General features: G+C 38.8%; 1 protein-coding gene across 1 annotated transcript in view; it reads right to left on the bottom strand.

The window, feature by feature from the left end:
* UTRN (utrophin) overlaps window positions 1-22,412 on the bottom strand; it is a 551,097-nt gene that overhangs the window by 154,186 nt on the left and 374,499 nt on the right. Inside the window, exon 52 of the mRNA XM_068985316.1 lies at window positions 10,732-10,904. Coding sequence (XP_068841417.1) covers window positions 10,732-10,904 — 173 coding nt within the window. The remainder of the gene's footprint in view (window positions 1-10,731; window positions 10,905-22,412) is intronic.

Here is a 22,412-nt window from a genome sequence, read left to right as displayed (position 1 = left end):
AAAAAAAATAGAGTAAACAGTATAAAGGGGATATCTATTTAAAGAAATACAGTTTTCCTTTTTTTTTTTTTTTTTCCAATAAAAGCAAACATCTATGGAGCACTTGGGAGAAGGCAATGGCAACCCACTCCAGTACTCTTGCCTGGGAAATCCCACGGATGAAGGAGCCTGGAAAGCTGCAGTCCATGGGGTCGCGAAGAGTCAGCTACGACTGAGCAACTTCACTTTCACTTTTCACTTTCATGCATTGGAGAAGGAAATGGCAACCCACTCCAATGTTCTTGCCTGGAGAATCCCAGGGATGGGGAAGCCTGGTGGGCTGCCGTCTCTGGGGTCGCACAGAGTTGGACATGACTGAAGCGACTTAGCAGCAGCAGCAGCAGCAGCATGGAGCACTTGCTCTGATATTAGGCACTACACTGTTACAGAAATATAAAGTTCTAGGGTCAAGTTAGGAGAAACAGAAGTAAACCAAATACACTCTGAGATAGGAAACCTCCTAAGAACTCTCTGCGGCAACTACAGCTCAGAGAAGAAAGAAATTTGCTCAAGAAGCTGTGGTGAGAATTTGGAATATTCATACTTACTTCTAAGCCCTTTATACTACGTGGCTCTCATCATGGAGAACACTCAAGAGGGCAGATAGAAACTGCCCAGATATATATGTAGACAAGGATGATACATTTAGAAAGTAGTAAGTCTGCCAACGAAATTGAGATTCAACTTAAGAGGAGTAAAGATATACCATCCCTTATTGTGTAAGAAAGGAATCGTGCTTGTGTTTGTGCTCACTTGCTCAGTCGTGTCCGACTCTTTGCGACCCATGGACTATAGCCCACCAGGGTCCTCTGTCCATGGGATTCTCCAGGCAAGAATACTGGAATGGGTTGTCATTTCCTACTTCAAGGGACCTTCCGAACCCAGGAATTGAACCCATGTATCTCATGTCTTCTGCACTGGCAGATGGATTCTTTACCACTGGTCACCAGGGAATGGACAGAATTAAATATCCACTTTGGCATTCTTACTGCACAGAAACTTATTTCATGGTAAAACCCATAGATTATAAGTTGAGTTATAATGAAAAAAAAAAACAAACCTTCATTAGTGCAATAATCACCAGTAACATTAAATGTGAGTTATTCCAGCTCCCAGAGAAGAAATTAAGACTGACTACAAGAAAAAAATGGAGTTCTCAGAATTCAGACTGTTCTGAAAAGAACACCAAAGCTGTGCTTCCAACATTATAGCTACCAGCAACATGTGACTATTTCAGTTTAAAGCTTCAGGGGGACTTCCTTGGTGATCCAGGGGCTAAGACTCTGAGCTCCCAGCACAGGGGGCCCAGGCTCGATCCCTGATCAGGGAACTAGATCCCATATGCTGCAACTAAGAATTCTCATGCTGCAACTAAAGATCCTGCATGTTGCCACTAAAAAAAAGAAAGAAAGAGAAGAAAAAAAACTCCATGTTCCACAATTAAGACTCAATGCTGTCAAGGAGTCAAATAAGTATTAAATCTTAAGGTAACTAAAATAAGTAAAATGGGGAATCTGATTTACCAGTTAGTTGCACTTGCCACATTTCAACTGTTCAACTTTCCACATACGGCTAATGGCTCCTGTAGAGAACATGTCCATCACTGCAGAAAGTTTTACAGAAAAGCACTCAGCCAGAGGCAAAAATAAAGAAAGGTGCAGAATCTTCTTCTATGAGATTTGAGAGAAGAAAATTTTAACAGTTTTACAACATGGCTAGCAAAATCAACTTGCTTAAGTTAAAAGCGGTGTCGATGACATTGTAAAAGTGTGGTAACAACAGATGTAATGATGATGTTAAAGGTTAATCTTCTCTAAGGGCTTTCAAAAAGGTGCTCTGAATCTTTAGGAGGCTCATAAAGGGAAGGGAAGATAGAATTTTATCTTTGAACTCTGTTTTCACTAGATTTGACAATTTCACTGGCCTTTGAAACCATATGTTAATAAGGATCCATATTAAACATCATTAAGCTGATAAGTGAGAATTTAATTAACATAATTCTAAATGACACAAATGTAACATAAAAGTTTAAGCCGTGGTATTCACATTACTGAATTTATTAGTAATTTCCAATTCACATTTTTTCCAGGAGGTAAAATATTGAATACACTGTCAAAGTTCTTAACCACCTATCTTCTAGCTCAAGTTTAAAGTTACTAGCTATCTTTATATCCATCTAAGTGGAATATATACTTGTAAGCATTGTTTTTTGATTGCAAAAGAATAGCTGGCAAATTAGATGTCACTATTTTAAAGGTGTAGTCGAAGTTATCTGCAAAGACTTGAAAATAATATTTAAGATATTAACCCAAGGCGTTGAGCCACATATAATTCCATAGTTCTAATGACCACATTGTGGTCAAAGGAGGTAATAGTAAGCATTTCTTATAGGCATGTGGAATGTTCAAAAAATATTGACTGTCATTATGATCTTTGACAGATATTCTCTTTTCTAAAAATGATGATAAATTGCAGCAAATACTCTCTGCCATGACAATATTGACTTCAGCACAATTACAGCACAATTTGAAAAAAGAATGTACAGAAAGGACATCTATCTGATAGCCTTATTTTCAGAAAAGAATGAAGCAAGGCTGCATGTCACGAAGGAGATTTGGAGAGGTTTTAGAAGTTAAAGAGGAATCAAAATGTTCAAAAGTTAGAGACAGTGGTGAATATGATAGAAAATCATTCAGAATCACAATACCAGTTCTAAGTAACAACTGTCAAATTATAGTTGAAGAAATTTTACCATTTTTCACTTTCCATTGCAACACTAGGGAGTCCAGAATTTAGATCAGGGGATAGGGAAGGTGTAGTCGACAGAGCAGCAGAGGCTGGAAAAGCAGACAGGAAGTTCAAGGAGGACAGGGATTTCAAAGTCCTGACATTACTGAAATGGCTTATAATGAAATCCAAGCTCAGTAGAAGGGGTTGATGAAGTCTGAAAAGAGGAAAGTTTTTAGCAACTAAAGATAAGAAAGATGGACAAGTTGAGGAAGAAGAAGGAAAAATTTTTAAAAAGCTAGGAATTCCACAGTTGAAAATATTAGTGGATGTGCATTTTTAAACAATCTAGTTGGAGTATTGTAGATTCATTATATATACAGAATAAAATGATAAAGTTGCAGGACAGTATATGGTAGGATGGTCCTGGTACATAAGAAGCTAATGGAGGATGGTCCTCTTCATAAAATCCATAACTGTCATATGAAAGACAGTTGTTTTACTGATGATGTCCTAAACAATCTTGATTTGCTACAACAGAGAGCTCTTCTCCAACTAACATGGTAAAATCAACGGCATTCAGGTGCTCACGGCCTGATGGGATGTAATAAAATAAAATGTGTGTTTTGAAAACAATTTGCCCCTCCTCTCTTAAGACTGATCATCCCAGGGATGCCAAGATAACATGGGGTGTTAACTGAGTCCCAGGCATGGCCAGATCTATGGGGCTTAGAAACAAAATGGGAATAAAAGCATTTACAGATAGAGTAAAAAGAAACTGAGAACTCTAAAATATAGCAAGTTATCAAGAGATATCAACACCAAGGATGACAGTTGAAGAAAGGATGGAGAATAAAAAGGAAGTCAGATGCTCAAATCAGTGAGTGAAGTAGAAGTGTGTCCTTCAGATCAGGAAGAAGCAGGAATAAGACAGTGAGAGGGTAGCATAATGGCTGTATTGATTTCTAAGGACAAGTTGTTGAGAGGTGCAAAAGCAATGCTTAAGAAACCAGTGAGGCTGCCAACCTTCTCTCTTAGCCCTGGTCAGCAGGACTCTTGTTCAGCCAGTGTCTGCTGGCGCCATATTGAGAGTTTATGACTGGCATTCTAATTGTTTGCTGTCCACAGTAGTAGTTATATATTAGATTCTTCTTGCTGACTGCCAGGTGAGGAAAATTGGAAAACTGAACTCTATTAGAGTGTTTTAAGTAAAGCAGGGAATTAAGGGGACAACACTCAACTTTGGAGAAAAGTGATGGGAGAGTTTACAGAAATATTTAAAACAGAGGAGAATTTGTTCACAACAGAGGCCAATGCAAGGATAGATGATACTTTAAAAGAAATGAGAATCAAGAACACAGAAACAGAAATTCACAGTGCACTCAGCACACATTATTTTCAGTAAGGACTGAAGCAGGCAGCTGGTTAGGGGGTGGGGGGGATGTAGATTACTCTACACTTTTGTTAATGAGAACACCTGCCCACCCCAACTCTTTGGGAAGGGATTTTCTCACTAACTTCCATCTAGTCAAGGCTGTGGTTTTTCCAGTAGTCATGTATGGATGTGTGAGTTGGACTGTGAAGAAAGCTGAACGCCGAAGAATTGATGCTTTTGAACTGTGGTGTTGGAGAAGACTCTTGAGAGTCCCTTGGACTGCAAGGAGATCCAACCAGTCCATTCTGAAGATCAACCCTGGGATTTCTTTAGAAGGAATGATGCTAAAGCTGAAACTCCAGTACTTTGGCCACCTCATGCGAAGAGCTGGCTCATTGGAAAAGACTTTGATGCTGGGAGGGATTAGGGGTAGGAGGAGAAGGGGACGACAGAGGATGAGATGGCTGGATGGCATCACTGACTCGATGGACATGAATCAGAGTGAACTCCAGGAGTTGGTGATGGACAGGGAGGCCTGGCGTGCTGCTATTCATGGGGTTGCAAAGAGTCAGACACGACTGAGCGACTGAACTGAACTGAGCTGAAGCACACTTCTGGCTACTTCTCCATCCCTGTAGAGGGAGAGTGAGGAATCTAATTTGTAGATTTGGGGAATAACCAGATATACTTAGGTCAGCCCAATCTTCCCTTTTGAGAACAAACCTCCAGAGACTGAGTTCTTTTTTATCCTTCCATGTAGGGTTTCCCACATGGGAGACTATACTGTCCAGTAACTGCTGATGATTCTCCCTGCTTCTGGAGTTCAGGTAACAGTGTCATTTAGCTCTCACTCTAAGCTACCTCTTTTAGCCTGGCTTCTATCAGTAATTAACATGACACTGCTGTTCTCACTTATTACTTTTGTTTACTTTTTCTTGCAGCCAGGATGTTAGTTCTCCGAAATTCCTAATATTAGTGACTGAGAAAAAAGATGGGGTAGAGAGAACTTCTATGTCTTTTGAACTAATTAGTTTCAAACATAATGGTAATCAATGAGAATAATAATAATGAAAAAAGTAAGTGAAAGTGTTAATCACTCAGTCATGTCCAACTCTTTGCAACCCCATAGACTGTAGCCTGCCAGGCTTCTCTGATCATGGGATTTTCCAGGCAAGAATACTGGAGTAGGTAGCCTTTCCCTTCTCCAGGGGATCTTCCAGACCCAGGGCTCAAACCCGGGTGTCCTGAATTGCAGGCAGAGTCTTTACTATCTGAGCCACTCACGGAATAGTTAACAATTATTCAGTGCTTATCATGTGTTTTAGGCACTTTATAAAGGCTAATTAAATCAATTATTCATGATGACTCTATACTGAAGTTAATCTTCATATCCCTATTTTGCACAGGAGGAAATACATATAAGGTTACTAACCTCCTCCACAGTGTCACAGCTGCCAAAGACAAAACCAGTGTTTAAATCTAGGTGGTCTAGCTCCAGAGTATTAACGCATCCTGTACTTCTCTCTGAGGTGTGCTTCTTATATGAGGGCCCGTTACTAAGAATAATGAACCATTTTATCTCTTTTTTATTGAGATATAATTGACATATAATATTAGTGTCAGATGTACAACATAATGATTCAATATTTTTATTTATTGCATGCCATTGTCATGATAAAATACTATATTTCCTGTTTTCTACATTATATCCTTGAAACTTATCTATTTTATACCTTAATTCTCTTTACTATCTTTACTACCTTAATTCTCTTTATCCCCACTTCCCTCTGATAATCACCAGTAGTGAGTCTGTTTCTATTTTGTTATATCTATCTGAATTGTTTACTTTTTCAGATTCCACATGTAAGTGAAAACATACAGTATTTGTCAGTATATGTCTTTGTCTTATTTAAATAAGCATAATACCCTTCAGGTTATATATATATATATGGTGGTGGTGGTTTAGTTGCTAAGTCATGTCCGACTCTTGCGACCCCACGGACTATAGCCTGCCAGGCTCCTCTGTCCATGGCATTCTCCAGGCAAGCATACTGGAGTAGATTGCCATTTCCTTCTCCAGGAGATCTTCCCAACCCAGGGATCAAACCTGGGTTTCCTGCACGGCAGGCAGATTCTTTACCGACTGAGCTACGAGGGACGCTATATATATATGTTATATATGTTAGCTCATATACATGTATATTCCACAATATGTGTGTGTATAGTGACTCAGCGGTAAAGAATCCACCTGCAATGCAGGAGCCACAGGAGACATAGGTTCAATCTCTGGGTTGGGAAGATCTCCTGGAGGAGGGCATGATAACTCCCTCCAATATTCTTGCCTGGAGAATTCCCATGGACAGAGGAGCTTGGTGGGCTACAGTCCACAGGGCTGCAAAGAGTTGTGCATGATTGAAGTGACTTAGTGCACACGCATGCACACACACACACACACACACACACAGTGCAATGTTACTCAGCCCTAAAAAAGAATGAAATTTTACCACTTGTGACCACACAGATGGACCTTCCCAGAAGGCGCTACTGGTCAATCTGCCTGACAATGCAGGAGAAGCAAGAGACGTGGGTTTGATCCTGGGTTGGGAAGATTCCCTAGATTAGGAAATGACACAACACCCCATGCTAGTATTCTTGCCTGGAAAATTCCATAGATAAAGGAGCCTGATGGGCTACAGTCCTTTAGCTACTCTTTACAGGGCTGCAAAGAGTCAGAAACAACTGAGCAACTGAGCACGCACACACACATACAATTAGATGAATATTTATAAAAATATTCTTTTGTATGTGTATGAAGTGAAGTGAAGTCACTCAGTTGTGTCTGACTCTTTGCGACCCCATGGACTGTAGCCCTCCAGGCTTCTCAGTCCATGGGATTTTCCAGGCATGAATACTGGAGTGGGTTGCCATTTCCTTCTCCAGGGGGTCTTCCCAACCCAGGGATTGAACCCAGGTCTCCTGCATTGTAGGCAGAGGCTTTACCATCTGAGATACCAGGGAAGCCCATACATATATATATATATATATAATCTTCTTTATGCATTTAACAGTTGATGAACATGTAGGCTGTTTCCTATATCATGGCTATTGTAAAAAATGCTCCTATGAACACTGGAGTGCATATATCTTTTTGAAGTGGTGTTTTCACTTTCTTTGGCTCTATAGCTAAAGTGACTGTAATCAAAATAGTATGGCACTGTCACAAGAACAGAAACATATATCAGTGGAACAGAATAGCCAGAAATAAGCCCATGCACAGAAGATCAGTTAATCCACAACAAAAGAGGCAAGACTATACAGTGGGGAAAAGACAGTCTCTTCAATAAGTAGTGTTGGGAAAACTGGACACTACCCAGGAAAAATGAAACTAGACCAGTTTCTCACACTGTATCTAAAAATAAACTCAAAATGGATGAAAGATTTACAGGTAAGACCTGAAACCATAAAACTTCTAGAAGAAAACATCTGTGCAGTATATTCTTTGTTGGTCTTAACAATATATTTTTCAGGTGATTTGTCACTTTAGGCAAAGGCAACAAAAGCAAAATTGAATGACTGGGATCTCATCAAACTAAAAAGTTTTTGCACAGATAAGGAATCCATCAACAAAATGGAAGAAGATATTTGCTACTATGTCCCATAAAGGGTTAATATCCAAAATAGATAAAGAACTCATATAATTCAGTATAAAAACAGTCCAATTTTTAAATGGGCAGAGAAGCTGAATAGGCATTTTTTTTTCCAAAGAAGACATACAGATGTCCAACAGGCACATGAAATATATTCCACATCACTAATCATCAGGAAAATGCAAATGAAAATCACAATGAGATATCACTTCACACCTGTCAGAATGGCCATAGTCAAAAACAAATAAATAGCAAGTGCTGCTGAGGACATAGAGAAGAAGGAATCCTTATCCACTGTTGCTGGGAATGTATATAGGTATAGCCACTATGGGAACAGTATATCAATACTTCAAAACATTAAAAATAGAACTGCCATAGGATCCAGCAATTCCACTCTTGTATTTATCTGACAAGGTCTCTTAGCAGCTCTCCTTGTCTTTGGAACTTTGCTTACCTAATAATGCATCCTCCATAGTTGTGTGGGAGGGAACTTTCCAAAGCTTATTTTTCAAACTTTATAAGCAGTGGAATGGAGCACACTACACACAGGTGTTCCAAGATTCTGTCTTATCTCTCCCTTCACCCTTTTCTCTAGTCACAATCTTTCCTCTCTACATCTTCAGCAAATTCTATTCTCACTCCAGATTGAACTTCTTAACTGTTCAGTGAAAACACAGTGCTATTTCCAGCCTCCTATTTAGATGTCTTTCTCTAGTCTTCAACCAGTCCATCTGGGGAAAGCTGTACATCTTTCAAGACTCAGCTTAGCCATCACCTCTTTTTCGAAGCCTTTGATATCTGAAATGAAAGTAACCACCTCCTCCTTTGGACCCCCTTTATCCTGAATAGAACTGTGAAACCTCTATGAGTAGGGGCCATAACTTAATTATGATTTGCAATGCCTCAAACTTAGAAGCAAGTTCTCATTAAATGCTTGAATCTCCAGAGATAGGTAATGAGGTTGAAAATTATTTTAATTCATTATCACATTAATAACACATTTTACTGGAATGTATGATTTGTCTTGATGCAGAAGTCCACTGACAAAAGCTTACTTTCCCATCTTCTAAAAATAACATCATTGATTAGATAATATTCCAACAATAATTCATGAATTCTTCCTTTCCAGGTTAGAAAAAAAATGTGACTTGACAGGCTTAGTCAATAAAGGCCATGAAGAGTCAAAAGAAGGTTTTATGTCTTCACTAAATTCTCCTTTCTGAAGAACTCATCCTCCAAACTCTCAAAATTTCAGCACCACATGCACAATCTTCACCAGGGCCATCCCTGTGGCTTTCAGCGTGTTAGGCTTGTTGGTTTTTCTAGAACCTCAGTGAACATTTTTCACTGTGTTTAACACTTTAAATATTTTTATTTATTTATATTTATGGAGAACAGAAAAGGGAAAACCAATGGGATCTGGCTAGTTGAAAATTCAATTTTTACCAAGCACAAGTATATTCTCTCAGTGTATAACACTCCCTAATTTTCCTCTCTTACTGGAAAAGAGCAGTAGGTGGATAAAGTCCAACAGGATCTTTACACAGAGGCTTCCACAATCATGCTACATTACCTCCTTCTTCAAGTGTAAAAAGAAATACAAATATCCCTTCATGAGTCTTGAAGAATAAAAAACCTTTCGGGATTTCTCTTCCTCAGAAAGAAAATTTTAATTAAAAAACATTTCATTCATGATAAACAGCCACTGAAAGATTTCTGCCCTATATGAAGTAGTCTATGAAATGTAGAAACCAGTTGAAGCAGATTCCCTGAGCCCCTTTATGTAAGAAAAAACAAAACCACATGCTACAAAACTTAATATAGATTAAGGAACAATCAGATTACCACATTCAATCTTCACAGTAGTCATGTAGCCTAAATATTTATATTTTCACATTTAAATGAGAAAACCAAGGCTCAGAGAGACTAAGTGACTTGCCCAAGATCAGTAAGTAAATAGTAAAGTCAAATTCAAGATTATTTGGCTGAAGGTTCTACGTTTTTTAAGACATCATACTGCTTCTGAACTTTAAAATTTAAGAAACCAACCCAGGTGCAAGATCCAGGTCTTTATACCAACATTCATCTTTTGTACCTTTGCTCAATAACATATTCTCAGTCACTTTCCACTAAACTCATATCTAGTTAGGTATTATCCACCATTCAGTAAACGTAATTCTAAAATGTTATTAACTCCCAATAAAATTAATAGTTGTCACAAAGGTCATTTTTCAAGGTCCTTTCTTAGTCAACATTCTGGTTGTCAAATTCATCTTTACTTAATTTAGAAAGTGAAAGTTATTCAGTCTTGTTGGACTCTTTGCGACCCTATGGACTATACAGTCCAAGGAATTCTCCAGGCCAGAACACTGGAGGGGGTAGCGTTTCCCTTCTCTAGGGGATCTTCCCAACCCAGGGATCAAACCCAGATTTCCCCTTTCTCCAAAAGGAGATATGTCATCAGTTTTCCATTTTAGTATCAAGTGACATGTAATTTCTAAAACTTCACCTGTAAACTGGACATACAAAGAGCACAATGAAGCAAAACACATTCATTGCCAAAAGTCAAAAAGATCTAGATTCAAATCCTGGTATGAAACTAGTTAGCTCAAAAACTTGTCAAGTATTTTATATTCAGTAAGCCTCAGATACCTCATGTAAGAAAGGATTTTACTATGCACTTTACAATTACGTTTTTGAATACTAAATAAAGCAATATTTGTAAAGATTCTAACACACTACTTGGTCAAGGTAAACTGTCAACAATTAGCAGGTACTGGTAACATCGTCAGCATTATTAAGTTTAAAATGTGATATGCAAATTTGCAAATAGGAACAGCTGACAATGGCACTGAACACTGGTAAGGCCTCTTGTTCTCTTCCTGATATGCAAAAATCATGAAAATCCTGCCCCCTGTTATTTTTGCCACTGACGTCACTGACCGGATGCTGGCAGATTTCGCTTTTAAGTCATTCCATCTTTGGTTCATATCATCCAGTCGATGCTGAAGCATAGTTGCCTCTTCGGAATTTCCCAAAGCTTTTACCATCTTCTGCCTGTTTCCATCAATGCTTTTAAATATGTCATTGTGGGCATCAATTTCCGCCTGGATGTCCTGAACAGAAAAAGGCAATGAGGTAATACAAATATTAGATATTAGTGTCTACACTACTTGGGACTGCTGTATAGAGCTGTATTCTTTTATACTCCACAGATGAGCTTTTTAAAAGTAAAATAGCTAATTTTACCTTATATGATAACAAATTGACGTGTTTTCACAATTTCTACACTGAAAATAATAGTCTTTAAGTCTTTAAGGCACGGATTACCCCATTCTTAAAAATACAACGTATTAAAATCTACATTTCAAGTACCAACTTTGAAATTTTGTACAATTGTGATGGCCAAATCACTCAACTTTGCCTAATACCCAAACAAATTTCTTCTCCCCTTTTTACACAGACAAAATTTCCCTCAAAATATGAAGTTTTACAGAGGTCACTATGATATTACATAATTTAAAAATTTTTGTTACATTTAGACAAACTTACTAATAGTTCATCCTTCCAATCCAATAAAATTCATTTCTAAATTTAAAAAAGCATTTCACAAAAATGTTTTCAAGGACCTAAGCTGCTCCATTTTGTTAACAGAAAAACTCCATTTTGTAAGGTTCCAGGAAAAGAGCCTTTGAATATCCAAGAGCTTTTGGAAATCCCCTGACCTCACCCCACCACCCTCGAGCCAATCAGACCCCAGACCAAAATCTCCTGACTTAATGTAGTCTACCTAGGTAATGGGAACCAATCAGAACCCGGGGCCAGCCTGGGAAAATAAGAACCAATCAGAAACCAACACCTAACCCTTCCACAGAAGGTAACCAATTAGATGTCTCCCAACCCAGAAACTCCCGTTTTTCAAATTTCTCTCGCAAGAATACCCTATAAAAGCAATGTAACCCAGAACTCGGGGCTCCTCCCTATAGCCGCTGGGTTGGTATCGGGTGGGAGCCCCAGTTCAAGCTTGGTAATAAAAACTCTCTTGCTTTTGCATCGGATATCGGCTCCCTGGTGGTCACTGGGGGATTTCGCGACTTGGGCACAACAGTTTATCCTATTAAGAAATAAAAAACAATGACAAAATAGTATTTCTCCTATTCAAAAGGAAAATATTTGGTTCACTTTTGTAAGGTAAATCTGAGTATAGTTTAAGTAAAATAAGATTATTTTATGGCCGAGAGGAGCTACCCCACATCCGAGGTCAGGGGCAGCGGCCAAGAGTGCCAGGATGCGACAGTGCAGGAGCAGCCAAGAGGAGCTACGCCACATCCAAGGCCAGGGGCGGCGGCCGGGAGGAGCAACCCCACATCCAAGGAGCAGGGGCTGTGCAGGCACAGGCGGGCCTAGAGGAGCTATTCCACGTTCAAGGTCAGGAGGAGCGGAGGTGAGGAGAAACCCATTGTGCAAGGGAAGGAGCAGCGACTGCGCTTTGCTGGGGCAGCCGTGAAGAGATACCCCACGTCCAAGGTAAGAGAAACCCAAGTAAGACAGTAGGTGTTGCAAGAGGGCATCAGAGGGCAGACACACAGAAACCATACTCACAGAAAACTAGTCAATTTAATCACACTAGGACCACAGCCTTGTCTAACTCAATGAAACTAAGCCATGCTGTAGGGGGCCACCCAAGACGGGCGGGTCATGGTGGAGAGGTCTGACAGAATGTGGTCCACTGGAGAAGGCAATGGCAAACCACTTCAGTATTTTTGCCTTGAGAACCCCATGAACAGTATGAAAAGGCAAAATGATAGGATACTGAAAGAGGAACTCCCCAGGTCAGTAGGTGCCCAATATGCTACTGGAAATCAGTGGAGAAATAATTCCAGAAGGGATGAAGGGATGGAGCCAAAGCAAAAACAATACCCAGTTGTGGATGTGACTGGTGATAGAAGCAAGATCCGATGCTGTAAAGAGCAATACTGCATAGGAACCTGGAATGTCAGGTCCATGAATCAAGGCAAATTGGAAGTGGTCAAACAAGAGATGGCAAGAGTGAACGTCGACATTCTAGGAATCAGCGAACTAAAATGGACTGGAATGGGTGAATTTAACTCAGATGACCATTATATCTACTACTGCGGACAGGAATCCCTCAGAAGAAATGGAGTAGCCATCATGGTCAACAAAAGAGTCCGAAATGCAGTACTTGGATGCAATCACAAAAACAACAGAATGATCTCTGTTCGTTTCCAAAGCAAACCATTCAATATCACAGTAATCCAAGTCTATGCCCCAACCAGTAATGCTGAAGAAGCTGAAGTGGAATGGTTCTATGAAGACCTACAAGACCTTTTAGAATTAACACCCAAAAAAGATGTCCTTTTCATTATAGGGGACTGGAATGCAAAAGTAGGAAGTCAAGAAACACCTGGAGTAACAGGCAAATTTGGCCTTGGAATATGGAATGAAGAGTTTTGCCAAGAAAATGCACTGGTCATAGCAAACACCCTCTTCCAACAACACAAGAGAAGACTCCACATATGGACATCACCAGATGGCCAACACCGAAATCAGATTGATTATATTTTTTGCAGCCAAAGATGGAGAAGCTCTATACAGTCGACAAAAACAAGACCAGGAGCTGACTGTGGCTCAGATCATGAACTCCTTATTGCCAAATTCAGACTTAAATGGAAGGAAGTAGGGGAAACCACTAGACCATTCAGGTATGACCTAAATCAAATCCCTTATGATTATACAGTGGAAGTGAGAAATAGATTTAAGGGCCTAGATCTGATAGATAGAGTGCCTGATGAACTATGCATGGAGGTTTGTGACATTGTACAGGAGACAGGGATCAAGACCATCCCCAGGGAAAAGAAATGCAAAAAAGCATAATGGCTCTCTGGGGAGGCCTTACAAATAGCTGTGAAAAGAAGAGAGGCGAAAAGCAAAGGAGAAAAGGAAAGATATAAGCATCTGAATGCAGAGTTCCAAAGAATAGAAAGAAGAGATAAGAAAGCCTTCCTCAGTGATCAATGCAAAGAAATAGAGGAAAACAACAGAATGGGAAAGACTAAAGCTCTCTTCAAGAAAATTAGAGATACCAAGGGAACATTTCACACAAAGATGGGCTTGATAAAGGACAGAAATGGTAGGGACCTAACAGAAGCAGAAGATATTAAGAAGAGGTGGCAAGAACACACAGAAGAACTGTACAAAAAAGATCTTCAAGACCAAGATAATCACGATGGTGTGATCACTCACCTAAAGCCAGACATCCTGGAATGTGAAGTCAAGTGGGCCTTAGAAAGCATCACTACGAACAAAGCTAGTGGAGGTGATGGAATTCCAGTGGAGCTATTTCAAATCCTGAAAGATGATGCTGTGAAAGTGCTGCACTCAATATGTCAGCAAATTTGGAAAACTCAGCAATGGCCACAGGACTGGAAAAGGTCAGTTTTCATTCCAATTCCAAAGAAAGACAATGCCAAAGAATGCTCAAACTACCACACAATTGCACTCATCTCACACGCTAGTAAAGTAATACTCAAAATTCTCCAAGCCAGGCTTCAGCAATACATGAACCGTAACTTCCTGATGTTCAAGCTGGTTTTAGAAAAGGCAGAGGAACCAGAGATCAAATTGCCAACATCTACTGGATCATCGAAAAAGCAAGAGAGTTCCAGAAAAAACATCTATTTCTGCTTTACTGACTATGCCAAAGCCTTTGACTGTGTGGATCACAAGAAACTGTGGAAAATTCTTCAAGAGATGGGAATACCAGACCACCTGACCTGCCTCTTGAGAAACCTATATGCAGGTCAGGAAGCAACAGTTAGAACTGGACATGGAAAAACAGACTGGTTCCAAATAGGAAAAGGAGTACGTCAAGGCTGTATATTGTCACCCTGCTTATTTAACTTCTATGCAGAGTACATCATGAGAAATGCTGGGCTGGAAGAAGCACAAGCTGGAATCAAGATTACCGGGAGAAATATCAATACCCTCAGATATGCAGATGACACCACCCTTATGGCAGAAAGTGAAGAGGAACTCAAAAGCCTCTTGATGAAAGTGAAAGAGGAGAGTGAAAAAGTTGGCCTAAAGCTCAACATTCAGAAAATGAAGATCATGGCATCTGGTCCCATCACTTCATGGGAAATAGATGGGGAAACAGTGGAAGCAGTGTCAGACTTTATCTTTGGAGGCTCCAAAATCACTGCAGATGGTGATTACAGCCATGAAATTAAAAGACGCTTACTCCTTGGAAGGAGGGTTATGACCAACCTAGATAGCATATTCAAAAGCAGAGACATTACTTTGCCAACAAAGGTCCATCTAGTCAAGGCTATGGTTTTTCCTGTGGTCATGTATGGATGTGAGAGTTGGACTATGAAGAAAGCTGTGCACCAAAAAATTGTTGCTTTTGAACTGTGGTGTTGGAGAAGACTCTTGAGAGTCCCTTGGACTGCAAGGAGATCCAACCAGTCCATTCTGAAGGAGATCAGCCGGGGATTTCTTTGGAAGGAATGATGCTAAGGCTGAAACTCCAGTACTTTGGCCACCTCATGCGAAGATTTGACTCATTGGAAAAGACTCTGATGCTGGGAGGTAGGAGGAGAAGGGGACAACAGAGGATGAGATGGCTGGAAGGCATCACTGACTCGATGGAAGTGAGTCTGAGTGAACTCCAGGAGTTGGTGATGGACAGAGAGGCCTGGTGTGCTGTGATTCATGGGGGTGCAAAGAGTCAGATAAGACTGAGCGACTGAACTGAATAATAAAAATTGGTTCAGACTTTGAGAAAGTATTTTGGCAATTTGTATCAAAACCCTTAAAGCTGTTCAAATTACCTATCCCAGGAAGATTTATGTATAAACACATTAATCACATTGATTGTTTTTTAAAGTAAAAAGTAAAAGCCATCATAATACATTAATGCTGACATACTATTGTGTTTTAAAATGGAGGATTTTTAAATGGAGGATATTGTGATGTCAATTTAATTTTTAAGGTAGGTGTTTAAATTAGCATATGTATTTATAAATAATTGAACACACATTCTCTAGAAAATTGTCAGAAATAAATCAGAATAGTGTAATCTCTGTATAAGATGATTAAAGGTGATTTTAGTTTTCTTCTTTACATTTCTCTGAGTTTACAAGTTTCTATAAAAAACAGGATTTCTTTCTGTAATTAAATAAATATAACAAATTTAAGCTTTAAAATACATCCAGTCTTATGAATTTTTTAGTATTCCCCTGTTACAAAGTTGTCATCACAGTTTTTTGTATTAATGTGGCCATTACCTTTCCTTCGTGAAATGAATGGGACATGTGGCTAACTCTAGTGTGATCGTCATTACCATGCAACAACCAAGCATGAACTTACAAATGGAAAAGCAGACACCAGAGGGGCCCTGAATTTGTGGGGTAAGTCTCCAAGGCATTAATCAGTAATGAGTATTAAGGCAACATACTGCAAAAATAAAAATTATATTTCTGGTAATGAAGGAGAATTAATAAAAGGAGAGCAAACTCTTAAACACCATAGTTTTGTTATATTTCTCATCTTCAATTTCCCTAATAAACCTCATTCTAAAGTTTTTCCAATTCTAAATGAGCACGGTAAAAAATTAACAGAATTTTTTCCAATACTCAGAAAGCTGTTCCTAGTTTAGAACTCACTCCTGATAAGCAATTCAGGTATTCCATTATGAATCAAGGCTTAGAGGACTTCCCTTCTGTCCAGGGGTTAGGACTCAGCAATTTCACTAAAGAAAGCCTAGGGTCAATCCCTGCTCAGGGAATTAAGATCCCACAAAGCATGAGGCACAGCCAAGAAAAACAAGAGGGGGAAACATTCCCTCCAACCCCCCATAAAAGAACCAAAGCTTAGTGGCCAGCATCAAAGTAATTGTTTTTCAAGCATCTATAGACCTTGGACACATGGAAAAGCCTTTCGTGCCTCATTACTCCAATCAGCATGGTAAAAAGATAACAATTACATGAGGTTAAGGGATAGAACTGTTGTATTAAAACTTCTGAGAAGATTTGAGATATCTAGCATGACATTAATGGAGTCATATTTGAGAGGTGGAGGAGGTGAACACAAAGTCTGATGGACAGCTTCTGCAAAATTCATGCTCCAAATTTGCAAACCCATTGGTCTCTGGATTATCTAATGACAAAGCCAAACCAGGTCTCCCTGCAAAGTGTAATCTGAGTGCAGCCAGAATTAGCAGTAACCACTCCACAAAAACTCTAGGACTGTGGACTCTTCTCCACTTTCCTAGCACCTCCATCCCAGACAGTACAGAGCAGACACTAATGGGGAAGCAGTGGGACACAGCCAGATACTGATTCAAGGTTCAGGCTGAGCAACATTACGCATGCAAATGGCAATCTGGATATAATCTTCGCTTGGGACGTTTCACATAGAAATTCTCAGTACAAAAGAGAAAGAAAAGTAAAGTTTTGCTGGAAGAATCTTTCATGACCTCTCCTGAACAACACAGTCCTATCATTTACAAGAGAACTGTTCTGTTTTTGTGTCCTTAAGTGCATTTGAAGACATCCAAGGAGATACATTGAAAGCCAAGTTTTAAAACTTAGGCTGTAAATATGTATGATAGCCATTTTTCTCAAGAAGCTCAGTGACAGAGTCAATAAGCTCTGCGTTGCCAAGGAGAAACTGGCCTCAAATTTCTTGTGCAGGTTCCTAAATATCATTATCAATGGACCACACCAAAAATCACAAGGCAATTTCAAAACACAGCTTCCTGAAGCAGCCTATTTGCTTCTTTTCATATTGAAGAGACATAGAAAGGCATTCACATAAGATTCATAAACAATTGTGTAAGTTTCACAGGAGCATTCCACAACATGAGGAAATTTGGATACCAACAGCATGAAGCAAATTTGGCTCTTCACATCAGATCAAGTGATGGGTTTTCCAATCTGGCCACAATTACAAATGGAGTAAAACAGAATTACATCACTGGCCCAGTCAATGATTATAAGTATTTCTATAAAGTTGTGATTAACTGCACCAGCAGTGATCATACACTCATGCTGGAATATAAATTTCAATATGCAGAAAACCCTTCCACACATGCGCCTCATCAAAAGTGAAGAAGAAAATCAACAACCAGAAAATGATCAAAGAAGAAGAAACCAACATACATTATTTTTTTAATTTAATAGTTGGTGGTATATTTATTTGGTCAAATGCATTAAGACAATCATCTTAATATTCCTTCTGTATCCTACACAGTTTCTGTCACACACAAAAACAGATGTAGATAGATAGATATAGATATAAATAGACTGTTGTAAAATGCATAAATTAATGTTTGTATAAGTTCATCTGATTGACTAGCATATTAATGACTGTAATGCCAAGAAAAATCAGACAAATAATTAGAAGGAAATGTAGCAATCATTTTGCTTAATCTCTTCATTTCAAAAATGTAACATGGAGAATCTAAAATTACTTACAAGCTTGCATTGTAAAGCCTTGCCTCAACTTCTCACTGGAAATTTAGAATTACATGCGGCTAATGAATCATGCTCCTTCATAGATCCCTGTGTAATGATGCACAGGTTCTTAAAATCAAGATGCCAGCATGGGAGGCTGTCAGATCACGACCTTGATGTAACATCAAATGCTAAAATAAGTTAAAGTTCTATGAAAGAGGTTGAGTCTCACTGCACAACCGGCCGGCTTGCCCTACTAATGCTCACCTCTGTCACCTGAAAGCCTCTGACCATTAAAGAGACATTAAAGCATGAAATGCTTATTGATAATTAGTTATGTGAATGTAATCCCTCTAGAAGCACAAAGCAATGCTCCTCCAAGCATTTAACATAAGCCAGTCATGTGCACAGAGGGACCTTAGCAACATATTCAAGCAGTTAAACTAAGATTTTGAAAACAGAATACTTCAGGAATTCAACACCCCTTCAAATAACGTAAGCATCATGCAGAGGTTACAGAAAGCAAAGGGTTAGAATAAAGAGATTACATATTACTGTGTAAGTAAATGGCACAGTACTAAGTAATGGCACTTTACGACTAAGCACAGTAGTAGAGAATCCTCCTGCCAATGCAAGAAATGCAGGTTCGATCTCTGGGTTGGGACAATCCCCTGGAGAAGGGAATGGCAATCCACTCCAGTATTCTTGCCTGCAAAATTCCATGGGCAGAGGAGCCTGGTGGGCTACAATCCATGGGATCACAAAGAGTTAGACACAACTAAGTGACTGAACACACACACACACACACACACACACACACTCTAAGTAAAATACCATCAAAAGCCTAAGATGCACACTTACAGAAAAACTTTGCAGAAAACAGTTACAAGAGTTCACAGAGGTTCACTGGATGAGCAATTACTCTTTTTGTACATAACACCCATTACCCAAGTCAAAATAAACTATGCAAATAAAGAAAAAGCATTTATTTATTTTCTTACTCAATAGTTAATATTTTAATACCAGCTTTACCTTAACTGAACATTTCTCTAATGATATAACCCCTAGAGATATTATATGCAAACACTTTATACTGTAAATCACATACATTTTATTTCTTTGTAAGGATCAAATAGTGGCTATAATTATGTAAGAAAAAATGTTTCCTTAGACTACAGTAAACAGAACTGTTTTAGCTCTCTGATAAGAAAATGAAATTCATAACAGTACTACTAGGAAGTCTTCAAAAACTTCAAAAAAAAGTTGGTGTTAGGATAGATTCATCCCCTTTGTTGACATAATTTTGGTTTATTCTTGCATGGCATATTTACCTAACCCTACATGGCCATTGCAATGTTTTCTCTGAAGGAGTTCTGACCCCTTTCCTGAAGGCAAAGGAGTGAGGTTAGCAAAAACCCCAACTATATCCCAAGGCTCAGGCTAAATCAACAAAGTTAAGCATTAAGGGAAAAAGAAATCTACTGTTCCTTTCAAAAGTAAGACCAGAAATCAGAGACCATTTAGGATAGATTGTTGAGAGCCCAGTAAGATCACTACCAAAATTTCAGGTTTTGAAAATGAGGGATCATGAGTATCTTTAAAATTAGGCAGGTGCTACCTAAAAAATACACAACCAAACAATATATTCAAAGGTCATTATGTGCTATGTAAATACGCTTTGAGACAGTTTGTGAGACTTCTGGAATGGTGAGCAATTGCAGTTAGTCAATTAATTATTACAGTTAATTTGTTGATGTCAACAAAGCATTCAATTAATTATTTATAAATTATATTTTCTTTCAATAGCTAATCCCATAAGTTTCAACCACTCTACTGATAATTATGGAAGCACATTTTGACACACACACAAAAGTGGTATCCCCTGGTATATAGGAGCATTTAAAAAGTAAGAAATCAATGCCAGTAATGTTCTTTTCCCATTATCTGTGATTATAAATACATGTTAGACAATTGAGTAGGAAAAAAGTTAAATTACCAACTGGAACAAAGTTAAATTAACTGCACTTGCAAGACAATTTGAAGAAGCCAACTTGAAATGACAGAGAATCAATAAACAAACTGCATTTTAAATTTCAACAGCGCAAACACCGCTATTAAGGAAGATATCTTTCACAACAAAAAAAAGGTGTTCAAAATCCTTGACTCTACACCAACTGTTACTAAAACATACTAACATCCTAGTGAGTTAAAACATAGTGGCTTTCCTTCTGAGGCGCACTTTATATAAGCAGGCTTGATCTGCACAGAACATGAGTTTAAGAACAGTTACTAACCAATGTTTTCATGTAATTTAACTATTGTCCTACCATAATTCCCAAAATAGGATTGTATAAATAAAATCGAACAAGTTTGAAAACTCAAAGGTTTCTGTATTTTAAATATTTTAAACTACAGTCCTGGGCACCCAACTTTTCAACTCCTAATCTGTGAAAAGCAGTTCTATTGCCCAGAAAAGTCTCCATTTCTTCCCCAACACAACCCCCACCATACACATATCAGCACACAACCTCAGTTCCTTCCTTAATTTTAAAGCCATCTTAAGTCCCAGCTTAAATGTCATTTCTCTGGAGGAAATTTCACTGCACTCAGATTAGATTCAGGCTACCTCTTACACTTACTTACAGCTTCCTCCTTTTGCTCAATTACAGACTTATATAATGTACACTTATTTAAGGTCTATTTTCTTCTACTAGGCTACAAGCTCAAAGAAGGGAGGTCTTCCCTGTTATCCACCCCATCTTTGAACTCAGCCCAGTATCTGGTATATAGTGTGCACTTCTCAAATATTTACTAAATACATATTAAAGAAAGAGTAGATCTTGAAATTGGATACTGTGTCTTTCTAGGATAATTTTTTTGTAATTAGACACTACAAATTGAGCAGCAAAGTATAGCTTGAAATTATATTTTTAAATATTGGTCATCCTAATGGATATCAAAATCCTAAAGGAAATTTAGCATTGAGTGGTTTCTCTCTGTCTTGTCACTTTAAGAAACATCTTTCCCAAAGAATTCACCAAGAGGGTGGACTTACAGAAACACATACACACACACATACACACCCTTAAAGAACTACTATTATCATTCATCATCAAGTAGCAGAAATGCATAAATAAAAGGCAACAGTCACTCAAAACGTCACCAAGCTAAAACTGTCCATTATTCTATCCTCTGTGACTACTATATAAATAAATGGAACACACAGTACATACTGTAGGTGGCTCAAGTATGACAATATTAACAGCCACTAAGTCCGTCACATACTCTCTTTATGAAGTAATTTCAAGGAAAAAATTTATTCATTAAAATCAAAGCAGCAATAAAACAACTCACAGGCTGGGCTTCAGAAATGTGCTTTAGTGGATCAGCTTACTGTGTCAAGTCAACTGTGAGTGTGAACTCTTTGTTTACACCCTGATACAAATGCTCTCCCCTCATCACCTGGTTGAGTGATTAGGACCTGTTTGCGGACTGGTCCTTCTGGCCATAAGGTCATCCTCCCCTGATGAGAAGTTTCTGTTTCGATCTCCTCTTTAAGACTACTCTGGAGAACACATGGTTCCCTTCAGTTGGGGTTTCCTGATCCCTGGTGAGCTGTCACCATGAGGAAACACTATAGAACCCTTGCTGCCACCTGGGTCCCCAGGAACCCTGAGTACCAGGTACAATCTGCCCATCCTGCTTATGGTGGAAAACCACAATTCTGGCATCACACATTTTGGGACTAGCTAACCAAATTACAGACCCTAACCATATGCCAAACATCTATGTGTGAACAGATACACAATGTAAGTCACAAACCACTAGATTTCTCTAAACTTCAAAAACATAAACTAGATACCCTCTTTCAATTTACAAACTGCTGTCCTGAAGTTATGTTGAAGATCGGCTATCACCTGGAAATTTCAGTTATCTGACCAATCTGCAACTATTCAGAAAACCCATGACTATGGCAAACTTGGACTCTAGCTTTCTTAAAGCCTGAAATGGCTTCAGGACACCAGCAAAATACCTTTTTGCTCCAAGAACCCGAGCATAAGCCTGAACTATTACAGCTAATAGTTGAAGCACAGGCTGCATGAAGCACAAGCTGGAATCCAGATTGCAGGGAAAATACCAATAAAC

The sequence above is a fragment of the Capricornis sumatraensis genome, chromosome 13 (genome assembly GCF_032405125.1).
Source record: "Capricornis sumatraensis isolate serow.1 chromosome 13, serow.2, whole genome shotgun sequence".
Taxonomy (NCBI): Eukaryota; Metazoa; Chordata; class Mammalia; order Artiodactyla; family Bovidae; genus Capricornis; species Capricornis sumatraensis.
Note: the sequence above shows the minus strand (reverse complement) of the source record. Positions and strands in the feature narration are given on the sequence as shown.